The 12,794-nt window shown below is 37.7% G+C and overlaps 1 protein-coding gene across 1 annotated transcript in view; it reads left to right on the top strand.

Annotated features, from left to right (window-relative positions):
* WDR72 (WD repeat domain 72) overlaps window positions 1–12,554 on the top strand; it is an 89,158-nt gene extending 76,604 nt beyond the window's left edge. The window contains exons 18-19 of the mRNA XM_057372060.1: window positions 8,118–8,216; window positions 12,499–12,554. Of these exons, the coding sequence (XP_057228043.1) occupies window positions 8,118–8,216; window positions 12,499–12,554 (155 nt within the window). The remainder of the gene's footprint in view (window positions 1–8,117; window positions 8,217–12,498) is intronic.
* Window positions 12,555–12,794: the final 240 nt, after the last annotated feature.

Below are 12,794 nucleotides of genomic sequence, written 5' to 3'. Positions count from 1 at the left end.
CCTCCTCTGTCAGGTGGTGCTCCGATTTGTCCTGGTGACACAGGGCTGCCAGCAGGAAAGCAAGCGTAGTTAATGCTCAGCTGCTCAAACCAGTCAAGCAAGCTAGCAAGTCCCAGCTGTGCTACTTGATGTTTTTTGATTGCACCTAGTCCTCAATCTGTGAACTGTTTTCTGGACTTAGATTCATCAAGCTCTGCCGCTTTAAAAACTCATGCAGGCAGGCATCCTAGGATATGCCATTATAAGCTGCTGCCAGGGGATCCTCTAGGAGATAAATGGAATCTGTGTGAAGTAAATTAGTGTGAACCAGTCAATCTGTGTGTCAGCCTTGAGCCACATCCATGGGTAACTAGTTTGCTGACTGAAAAGTCCACTGTCTTTTGCCAATCAGAGGTCTCAGCCACCAGGAAGCAGTCCTATACAACATTAGTTTCTTGGAATAATGCCTGTTTGACCAGCTTGTGAAACTCTTCAGTATACAGTACTGTACTGCTTGAGTTTACTTATTGCTTACAATTGAACTGAAAATCTTTTAAAGTCAGATAACATTTTAACAGTAGGGAGCATCACAGAAATGTCTTGGAAATAAGTACTTCCACTTTCCTACAGCAGTCATTCAGCAGAGTCATGCTGTGCTGCAGCTGGCTTTACCTCCCTATCAGTAATACATCTCCAAGGCCATAATGCAAAAGAATAACAATAATCTGGCCAGAAGAGGTTAATAAAGAAGCTCTGTGTATTTTTTTTTTTCCATGGATTAAGTTATTTGGACAGCTTTCATCAAGAGATGGGAAGACTACACAAGCTGTAACACTCATATTATGCAYAGGGATGTGTCAGTGTCATAATCATGTTCACACTTTCATTTTGTTTTGTTGTAAATGCAAATTGAGGCAATTTACAGCAACAATTTCTCTGTAGAAAGCGGCTGAACCAGAATCCTCTGCAAGTTTCCTGATYAATGATTTTATACTTGAATACCAAATCAATCTACTATCACAAAAATAATGTCAGTGCTGTCAATTATGCAATTTTAAAAATAGGAAGTATTTCTTTATTGYTTTTTTAGATACTGCTGATACATTGATAGGAGTCACATCTACACTGGTTGCTCTACCACCCCATTCATTGAATGTACAAAAACCAGAGGGAGTTTTGCTTCATCCTTGGTGATTAGTGGCTGGGAACTGAAATAGGCTCCCCAAAGAAGTGGTCACAGCACCAAACCCAACAGAGCTCAAGAAGAGTTTGGATGATACCCTCAGGCAGAKGAMGGGATTCTTGGGGATGGTCCTGTGCAGGGTCAGGAGTTGGACTTAATGATCCTTCCATCTCAGCATAATCTGTGATTCTGTGATTTTTTTAGAAATTTGGATAGGCGAGGAAGTGCCATGTACTTTAAATAAGAGAAGTATTGTCTAGTAACTAACAAATTTCATCTTTCTTTACTAATTCTTTAACCATTTTTTCTTCCCTATTGTCTCCCAGTTGCTGAAAAAAAATTGAGAGAAAGATAAATAATGTTGATCAAATAATTCCATCTTATATCTTATTTGATTAAAAGACACACTTAGGAAAATTGGGAAAGAGGAATTTAGGCTTTCTAGCCAGAGAGAACATTGAGAAGGAACAGTATATAGCAATAGAGGAATTAATAAACAGCAGTTTGGAGTTGCACTTACCATTTTTAAATCCTCACCAGTTTTACAGAAGCTTGTGCTTCAGAGCTATGCGGTAGATGCTGTATGGAATTTTATGGAAAGGTATTTTATTTTTTGCAGCAGAACCCACAGAGACAAAGTTAAATAGTTAGGTGCTTTATAATATATACTGCACAGAATACATGGACAGAATCTGGTATAAATCACAACTAAGATCAAGATGACTGCTTTAAAATTGAGTGAATGTTTCATTGCACTAATGAAACAAAAATGGGATATCCTTTGAGAGCATAATTTGTTACATGCCATTATGTTTTAGTTGAGAGAAGTAGGGAAGTCCCTCTGGGTGAATAAAACTTCAAAGTATATTGGGAAAAGAATCACTAAAAATTTCTATTTTTCTGTCTGGAGGAATGCTGCCCTGATAGATATAAGGAGAGAGGAAAATAGACTTTTAGGGGTTTTGGTGATATATTAAAACCTTCCACACATACAGAGGGAAAAATGTTCCTTAGTTGCAATTCACTTGGCAAGTGGCACGAGCTCTGTTTGCATGTGCCTTCAAAGGGCAAGAGCCAGCTCAAGCTGCCCAGGCACCTGGGTTAGCAGTTCTGCAAACTGAGCTCTGCCATGTCATATTAAATCCTATTTTGCATTCATTGTAATGGATTCCTGTTACCTTACAGTTTGACTGGTTCCATACTGGCTTATTTCAAGGACAATTCCAACTTCCATATGCAGCAGCTTTCACTTCAGAATAATGATGTGTTCCTCTTGGTTAATTTCTTCATCTTTCTTTTTGAAATTCAAATGTAATGAAAACTGGGCCAGTGTGATATTTAATCAAGATAACAACCAGCCATTCTCAATTCAATGACAACTGCATACCTCTGTGCAGATTTTTCAAATGACACTAAAAMTTATGAAATTACTAGCAACTGATATGTTTTGTCAGCGAGATGAATTGGTTTATAGGGCCTGRGAAATGGTCTGGAAAAAAAAATAGGGTTCAGTTCAATGAGGACATGAACGGGGATCTAGACTGAGGTAGGATTCATCTTCTACAAAGAGACAGGATGGGGAAGAAAAACCAAGATAACAGTTTCTCATGAAAGAAWCTGGATTAAAAACTGAGCACGAGTCAACAGCATTCGTGGCGTGGCAGCAAAGGCAARTATCATAGCAGGGAGTAGCACCTGGAAAAGCTGTGAAGTGATCCTTGAGCTGTGCGCAGCGCTGGTGCCATCARGGGCACATCCTCATCTAACCAGACTCTGCTTGCTGGGACACTGCTGAGCACCAGTGTCACCTGCCACAGGGGCAGGGTGGCAGCTCCATCTGAGCSCTGTCACCTCAGTGGTTGCCTTTCCTGGTGCTCTGTGATGGTGGGGAATGCTGCTGATATTTCTMTTGGCATCTCATGAGTTTGTTCTGCATTTCTTTCTTTAACATTCACGAAATAATCTTACCCTTTTGGTTTGGCTGGAAATATGTGAGAAAAGCTGGGTAGATTAGGAATAGTCGGTCTGGAAAAGAGGTAAAACAAAGGATTTCAGCCACAGGGGTCATGGAGAGAGTGTGCCAGGCTCATACCTGTTCCTTTTCTCAAACAAGAAGTTGCACATTAAGCCAACAGGGACTAGGCAGACAAACAAAACGAGATRCCTTCCTATGTGATAAAACTATGGAGTTTGCCATGTCAAAGTGAGTTAGGGCGTAAGATGTTAAGGATGAAAAAATTCCACATTTAAGGAAAAGCTGGAGAAGTTTGTGAAACAGAGATCTACTTTGAGCTATTATAGGAGGGGGAAGRAATTGTTTGCAATTCCTAGAGTTTCAAATTGGACTTTAGGAGAAATTTCTGGTGAAGTATTATTTTATGGTTGTTGGACTCTTACACTAATATTTTTTTGGTCTCAGCAAACATGTCTGTTCTTCTGCTTTTCATTATATTTTTATGGTATCTATGAAATGCGCTTTTAAAATAGTACTCAAAGCATTTATTGCTCCATCAAGCTTCTTAGGTATAATACAGTAAGTGCCTGTAGAAGCCATACAGCTCAGAAATGACATTGCAGCATGATTATTTTATCCATTTACAAAAATATAAAACCCCAGCATTTTGTTTCCCTTTATAACTTTTTTAAATGCAGTTTTATTTAGATTTATTTAGATGCTTKGTGTTCCATATTGGACCTTAAATATTTTTATCACCTGTATTCTCTCTTGCCTAATATCTTCAAATGCAAAATAATTTCTGTTGCCCTATGTAGTTGTTTTGAATGACAAAGAAGTTCTTGTTTTCTCTGCAGACAGGCTTTTAGTCACTAATCCACCTTATCGCTAACACAGATGTCTTATSAGAAAATGCTGAATGTTTTATTTGTCTGTGTTATGCAACACAGGTGTGTGTRCTCTCTGAAAATTGGTATGAAGAGCATGTTATTTAGACTTCAGTGTGTGATATTTCCAGAGTGGTACAAGGCTTTTCAGGGTTTCAACCAAAYGTGTAGAAATAAGTTACAGTGATCAGTTGTTGCTGTATTTGGTGATTAGACTGCATTCACAAAGAACAGCTTCAACAATTTGTTCAAAGACTGTTCTTTAAAGACTGTTCACCAGTCTGCAGTATCTTTTTGGAAAGTATTTGTTTTTATCGTGTGGAATTGTTTGAAGTATTTTTAAACTCTATACGTAAAAATTTCATTAAATACTATAATCTTATGACATTCCTTTACTATTCTAAATCCCATATCTATTTTAATGACTTTTTCTGTGTCAATAATGTAAGTGAATGGGTATCAAGTTCAGTAAACAAGTTTTAAGAGCTCATTAAGATGCATCAGAAAAAAAATCTGCWATTTTCAAGATTGATCCTGGACGATGAAGATTTATGTCATCTTTATATKCTAAATTCAAGGTCAACTGCTTCAATGAAATACATCCTTTTACCTTATTTCCATGAAAGGTAATCTCTACTGTCCATAACAATGGAAATGGCACTGCACTGAATAGAAAGAAAATATTATTTGAGTTATAATATCAGAAATGGTTTTTAACTTTCTTATGACTTGTAGATTTGGGGCTTGTTTATACTCTATTTATGTCGCTTTGACTACAGAGATTACCTTTCAAAGGGAAGCAAAAGTAATTTTAAGGTCCATTTAAACCCAAAGTAGGACAGAGTATCTTCTGAATAAAGATGGCACTGTTTATGTTTCAATTACTTAAATTCCATCAGCAGCCTCAGTAAAAGAAATTCAGAACACTATTTCTTCTATTGATATTTGTATATTAAATCCTATTCCCCTAAGGGAACATGCAGTAAAGTAGGTGTTAGTAGGTGCTGAGATTCTTTTTTCTATTTTTCCTTGATTACATAATGCCATTTTTTACTTTCACTCTTTATTTGGGCCAGACTGTACTTTCTTTATTTTTATCTTTCAATTCCCTTTTGTTCTTTCACAATATTTTTAAGAACCTTTCTTTTCCAGTTGAACATTTAATGTGATGTTTTAGAAAAGAAGTCTGAAAGTCTTTACCTTGGTTCTTTTCTTTCTCACTGCATACACTCATTATGTAACTCCATAAGCCAGGGTCTTGTATTTGCCCTGGTTTTGCAAAGGAAGCTGTGTGCACTTCTGAGCAGGTGACAGGGCTGAGCCAGACCTCCCTGACTTGCTCCTGTGACCTGATCCCAGCCTGTCCCAGCCTGTYTTTAGCTTTACTGAAACAAGTGCTTCCCTCCCCTCACTCACACCTGCTGAACTGCCTTTGACAGCTGTTTTTGCASAAGTTGTCTGGATTCTGTCTCTCTGTCCCCATGAAAACCTTTTCCACCCCTGCTTTCCACTGCTTTTAAACTCTTCCTAATGACCAGCTACTACCATGTTTCATGCTTTTTGGCATTTTTCAGCTCTATCAGCTCTGCCTGTTATCCCTTTTCTTCTCATTTTTGTCTTTCTTGGCTTTTAATGACTCTATCCTCTCCCACATTTCCCCAAATCTCTGCAGTATCTACTCAGATATAGTGTATATATTTTCAACTGGAAATTCGTTTGCTTTGTCCAAGCATCTTGCTGTCCTGTCTTGCTTTCTTTCTTGTTCACGTCTTCCTCCTGAGGTACCTGATCTGTGTATGGACCTGCTTCTAGTTGTGTTTTATTTGTAATACGAGTTACTTATCAGCTGAATCTGGTGCCGTCACTAAAAACACTGCTCCGTGCTGTGTTGTAAAATCCAGCAGGTTAGTTGAAATTATTTGCTCTACTCTGACATGGCCTGGGAAGGAGCAGAGCACTGGAACATGTTTGTCCCATGCAAGGCAATTGCAGCACAGGCTTCCAGTCAGGGAAAGCTCTGCCAGCTCCTGCCTAGGACTGAAGCTGGTGCTGTGAAGTGTCTTTCCTTTTTGGTTCACAATGGGAGTTCTTTACTGGGTGATRATACACAGTCAGTTTTGAAAGGCTGATTCTGAATTTTTGGTCACTGCTATGAAACCAAAACAGACATGTCTTGTGATTTTTTSCTTTGTCTCCAAAGACATAGCTGTACTTCTTGTTTTCCTTCTTTCTTCACAGGCTACTCASTTTCAAATTTTCCTATTGCTCTACCTCAGAGTAGTTCTGACTTTTAAATTCATGCAGCTGTAATAACTCGGTCTATCACTCAGAACAGTGGACTCCGCTGTAGGAAGAGCTGTTTTGGAAAAAAATCTTCTAAAAATTTGGCACAAAATTAGTTGTTTTTTTTTTTTTAAATATAATATCGGTACTTTTATGTCCAGTTCTTCTATTTGAAGGGAGAATCTTGGCCTTCAGTTAGTGTACTTGAAAATTATCTAAGTATTGGAAAAAGTCAGACAAAAGCATAGATATCTTTGAAGAYGTTTCTTCTTTACATATCGTATCTTTTTTATGTGTGAACAAGAACATTTGTTACTTGTCATTGTAATTGTTCTTCAATGTCAACTCACCCCATGCAGATTATAATGTCAAAGCTTCCTGCTTTACCCAGGCAGGGTTTTATCTAGTGACTTGTTGCTATCCAAGACAAATCTTTTAAGCAAAATTTACTGGGTTTTTTGGTTTTTTTTCAGGTGAAATGTATGGCGTCACTATGAAAGGTTTTTTTATTTATTATGTTTTAATATTAAATTTTCAGTGTACTAACTCCACAATTGCATTGAAGCTCTGATTGCTTCAAATAGACTCTGTGTAGTTGCAGGAGTCAAGAATGATGGAACCTTTTGGTGACCTGGGATCAATAGCTGCAAACCCATGGAAAGCACAGAGCACTGAAGTGGAATATGTGTCTTTTGAGCTCTTCATGTCTGCATACTGCCCTGAGGCTTTGTTGATTCACTCCTAATCTTGGAAAATTTAAATAGGTGTTTAAATTACAAAATCCTTCAAAAAATATTCATTTGGTCTGAAAAAAAAATCCATCAAAATTTATAAGGGAATGAATTTTCTGTTTTGTAAAAAAGACAAAAGAACACTGACGTTGCRTATATCCATTGGTATTCCCATCCCCCTGAAAGTTTAGAACTTGCTCAGTTTTCTAGATATTAGAAAAAGTGTTTTTATCCACTACTATTGTCCTAGGAAACAGGATCAGCAAAGAGGTTTGACAGGGCAGAAAAATCAAGATCAGTCTTTTCTGTGCTCTTCTATAATATACTGCTTAATAATTGTACTGCATCTTGAAGTTGTATTTGTGGCTCCATATAGAGATGTGAAGCAGAAGAGAGGGAAATGGACTTTGACAAGGGAAATACTTTCTTCTGCTCAGGAAAAGTTATGTGGGATTTTTTTCAGAAGTCAGGTGAATTAAAAAGTCATATATAGATAAGTAGCTGTTTCCCTGAAARTATTTGTGTGTTCTAAAATTAATATGTTCTTAGCAATTAAGCAAAACACGTAACCAAATTTAGGAATCTCTAAACTGCAACTCAGTCKGGATTTCACTGCACTTTGGAATTATCAGTAATTTTCTTACACATTCTAGCTTTTTGTATACCATATATTTTCRTCGTAAAACAAACACAATTTCTCTCCCTGCTGAATGACTCCAGTAATTACAAAATCATCTAATTGATCTTTTATGTTGTTTACTGTCCTTGGTGAAACAGACAAGCATTTTCTTATTTCTTCTATATTATTTCATTATTTTTTTATTTTCTGATTCTGTAAGAAAAAGCTGGTTTTCTACTCAAATGGACCTCACTTAAGCTGATGCCTCAAACTTCACCCTGCATAAACTCTTGTCTATGGATTTTTCAACTGTCCTGCGGTTGCATATAAGTAGTTAGAGTTTCTGGCATTTTTTCAATCTGTTATTTGTGTTTACAAAATATGTCTTCAGCATTGAAAGCTCTGCAGAATATCAGGAAGTGTTGACTTCTGCATACATTACAATTCTTCCTCCCTGTGTTTTTATTCTTTATGGCTCCAGTCAGTGTGCTGAAGCATGACAAGAGCTCCAACTCGGCAAACTTCCAAGATGTGGAGGATACACCTGACAGATKTGTCTTGGAAGAGTCTGAGAGTCCAGGTGAGAAGCATTTAAATACAGCCACCAARTATCAAGTGATAAATCTGACACAGCTTTTGGGTCTGTAAAAAAAGCACATTGTAATGCTGTTTCCTTTTTAGCAGCTGCAATGTCAAATTAATGGTCACCTCCAGGGGTCACAGTGTGGAGCTGTTATCCTTTCCTCCTTCATCAGGAATTCAGGTCTTAGAAAGGATAAAGGCTTTATGACCAAAAAGAAAGCTGGCACTACTAGTTCATTATAATTACTTTTGGACTACACTGCTTACTTAATATATGTACAACGTCTGACCCTTTGAAGGTAGTGTGAGATTATGAAAAATTAGAAGTACTGTATATACTGCAGTTGAATGCAGCAGCGGACGCTCAAACACCGTATCTCTGGAGGAAAGCAAATTGGTGGCATTAAATAGCTCGATTCTTTCCTTTAAAGCAKCTCACAATCATTATTTCATTTTAATGACTCTTAACATTGATTCAGCTAAATACAGGAACATCCATAAAGTGCATCCTTTTTGGTAACCGAAAGATTTATCTTCATGTAGTTTCATTATCTTTCTCGTTATGGAACATCTACAAAATTTATTAAATGAATCCCAAAAGGAAACAATTAAATATAAATTGTATTGAGTCACAGCTGATTAAAAACATTCTGTGCGACTAAATACTAAAATCTTTTAAGCAAACTGTGAGCTTGACCTATATACACTATGCACATAACCTGCACATAGTCCTCATTAGTGAAAGAGTTAAACATCTTTYTTCACTTGGTATTTTCCTTCCCTGCTTTATCTGGTTTCTCTGTACCCTCCTGCATCTTTGTGTGCTGATCCGTGTATCATATTTTTGATTCATCGTCTCTGCAGCCTGTCAGCTTAGTTAAGAGATTTCCAAATCTTGCAGCCTGTGCTGACAGGGGGCAGCTGCCAACAGTCCCCTGATCCTTCCCCAAGGAAAACTGCTGAGATTTAATTTTCAGTCAAAGGGTGCAGACTGAAATCCATGTCAGGTCCCCTAAGTCATCTCAGAACCCGGATAGGACCCATGTCTGGGGGATTATATTTCAGCACACTCCACTCTTCCAAGATTCCTTGGGAGTTCAACTACTGTCAGATACCTGATTTAAACTACATTCCCTTTTCATCTTTTCCAGAGAAATGAACAGCAGTATATGTTGCAATAATTGAAACCAATGAATTGTAAATCTCTATTCATTTTAAAGCCACATAGACCTGGACGCAATGTTGTCCAGCAGAAACCAGAGTGACATTTAGAAACAAATAGACGTCTACTAAGCCAAGTTTGACCATCTGTGGTGTTTAGTATCTCCTTCAGAAACAGTCTGTAGTCCCTTCAACAATTATGGGCCAAAATATGGATTGTCCAAGATTTGGTCAGTTTTGGAGTGAGAAAGAATAAAAGCAAGGTGGCACTTAAGAGTTCAGGAGAGAATTAATGTACCTTAAAGATAAAACTCATTTTAACCTTAAATTAATTCTGGCTGACAAAGTGTACCTGTTCGGATGGGAACTTATTTATCCCATTCTGAACTCTGCATATCTATATGAAGTAATGGAAGGAATAAAAGCCTGTCAGGAGGTGAATATTGACTGGCAAAAATACATGTTGATAAAGCATCCAAACTTAAAAACTGAGTTCCAGTCGGTCCATCTGACATCATTAAACTAGTAATAAACAATGAATTACTCTGGCTTTTGTTTCTGTCCGTTCCTGCATTTTAAGACATCTTGTCTTATAGGTCTGAAAACCTCAGGAGATTTCACTGCTGGTCTCACTGCTTTCCACTGAGAATTTGTGGCTTGGTTGTCATGGAGACATCGTATTTCTCCAAGAATTGCTCATATTGATCCGTGGACAGGCGTAAATGGCCAGGCGAATGTGAGGAGTAAAAGGGGGTTGGGCAGTACTATAAAATGACCAGAGGTTATGGGTCGGAAATAAGCTCATAGCAAACACTTAGGTAAAGAGAAAGAAACAGTTTCATTTTGTTTCAGGATTTCGTTTTTGCACTTTATGCCATTGTCTTCTTTCACTATGGACTGAAAGAAACTTGTTAGTCACTTGTCATGTCAGATCTTTGGTGCTTGTCCTGACACAGCTGTCAGCCTTCCAGCTCTGTGCAGTTCAGGGACACACAACAAAGAGCTAGGAACATGAATTATTTATTGCTCCTTGTGCGGATGAAATTCTGTGATAAGAAATTAAGACACTTCTGACAGAAGTGCTTGTTTGAAAGGAAAGATTTGGTAACAATACATTTACTTAAAGCTTACAATTTACTTTTAGTAGCAAACATTGAAACAATAATRTGACATTCAGTTGGCTATGATTTTCTCAGATGCTTTAACTTTAAATCATGGAACCTGAGATTGCCTGAGAGGTCAGCATTTGGTTTGGTGAAACCTGTGACTTTAGAATCTCTCTCAGCATATTTAAAGTCTGGGAAAACTTACAAACCTAATTTATAAGTTTTTATTAATAAATCTATAAAGAGTCTCTTGTGCTTCACCTACAAGACGTTGTCATAGGTGCAAAAGTGATGTGAAGAAATGTGTTCATTATCTCTTCTGATGAGGAAAAGGTGAAAATATGACAATAAACMTGCATGGAATTCCAACTATTCCTAGAAAGGGCTCTTTATTACAACTTCTACCAGGTTCAGGAAGGCTGTAGAGTAGCCATTAATACATCTGTCTGTGCATTGTGTTTTTCAGTGATGAAAGGTGCAGTCTCTATCCTTGACATTAGAATGAGCTTTGTTTTCAAAATGATTGTTTTCCAAAGTCCAATAAAGCTTACTYGGTTTCACCTTCACGTTTCTATGTCTGCACATGTTCTCTCTGCTCTGGGTGTGGGCCTCTAGCGACTGTACAAGAGGTGTGCACTCACATGAATAGCAGGAATCCATCTGACKACCCAAAACAACAATCCAAGATTTACCTGTGATTTCTTGTGTTCAATGTGTCATCTGAACTGCTCTCAGATAGCTAACGAAACCCCTCAACCTGCACTTTTCTCTTGGATAATTCACAGTAAACACTTTTCACATGTGATGAACACAGGTAAATATCAGACTGCAGTTTCTTGTCTAAGTGAAATGGATTTTAGTTGCTCCCTTCATGTGGCTACAGGCTGCCATTATCTGTGATAGTGGCTCATGTCTATTTTAGGCCCCACACAGAGGAGATTCTGGCCTTCTCTCCCAGATGCCTAATAGTCGGTTTATCACTGCCATTTTCCCCCGCMTGCTGAGGACTACTCCTCTTTGACATGCAAAGCCTTGGCTTTTTCAAACTTGTCTGTGCTCTGGCCTTGAAGATAGTAATCAGATAAGAATTGCAGCAGTTTTCTGTAGAACTTGACTTTTAATSATATCAACCCCCTATAAAGAATTCACTATGCCTTAAAGTGCTTCTTCTTTAAATAAATATCCCCAGTGCTTTTCTATTTTACCACAAATTTTCCACATTTAAGGAAACTGAGAAAGAGGCTGAAAGCGAGAGTACAATGGTGGAAAATCTACACCTCCAGATGCAGATCATCTTGTCCAAAGGTAGTTGCTTGAGAGGGTTCTTAAGGGGATTGAAAATGCTCTGAATTTTGTTAGTCAAAATCTCAGAGGATTGTCGTAGGACTAAACACATCTTGGGGTGTCTTAGCTTCCATATGTGGTGCAGTCCCACTAAGGAGGGTTCTGCAAGTGCAGTTCCTATGGGGAAAAGGAATAGATTTGAGCTGAAGTCACAAGAAACAATGTAGACAYAGATGCCTCTTTCCCCTTATTTTCCCCAAAAGAGACACTGCAGGAGAGCTGGAAATAGACTATTACTTCACTTGGTAATAGAGGGAAACAGAGCCTCACTAATGGAAGATTGAATTGGAAGCTGTAGATGGAAAGTATAATATTTTCCATCTTTTGGATAGAAACCACGTAAATGGTAAAAACCCTTATGGCCTAAAGTAGAAGTGTTTTGAGGAACACCATACATTCTCTTGAGTTGTTTTGGGTTCCATATTCCTTCTTTGTGTTATATCAACTACAATGTGAACAGTCTGAAGATAGATTTTTGGACATTTTAATGCTAGTATGAGGGTGCAGAAAGCTTTTATTCCATTTCAAAAAATATGGAGTTTGTTACTCTGTCAAAAGACTGTAAAATAACATATATTTTTGTCACAAAGTTTCAGCTATTACATCAACTTATAAAGTCATTAAGCCTCAAATTGTAAATCATTAAGAAATCATACATTTCTTTTCCAGATGACATGAAGCCACATCCCTGGATATCTAAGGTGTGCTCCTGTAAGGTGTGCTAGAAAAACCTGCTGAGAGAAAAGAATTAGAAGATGTACAAGGACAGCCAAGAACCAGGACAAATGTGGACATGAAATGGCGTCTTGTGTTTATTATGGTGCCTTCAACGATTCATTTTCAGAAGAAACATCTTCCATAAGATCTGCTTCTTTTGGCTGATTTATTGGCTTCAATTCGCACTTCCATCACTAATAGATTTACACGTATTCAGCTAAATTTGGATCATTTTGATATAGAAAATA

The sequence above is a fragment of the Malurus melanocephalus genome, unplaced genomic scaffold (genome assembly GCF_030028575.1).
Source record: "Malurus melanocephalus ecotype Western Australia unplaced genomic scaffold, MMel_1.1 scaffold_163, whole genome shotgun sequence".
NCBI lineage: Eukaryota > Metazoa > Chordata > Aves > Passeriformes > Maluridae > Malurus > Malurus melanocephalus.
The sequence above is the reverse complement of the archived record's forward strand: the minus strand, read 5'-3'. Positions and strand labels throughout refer to the sequence as shown.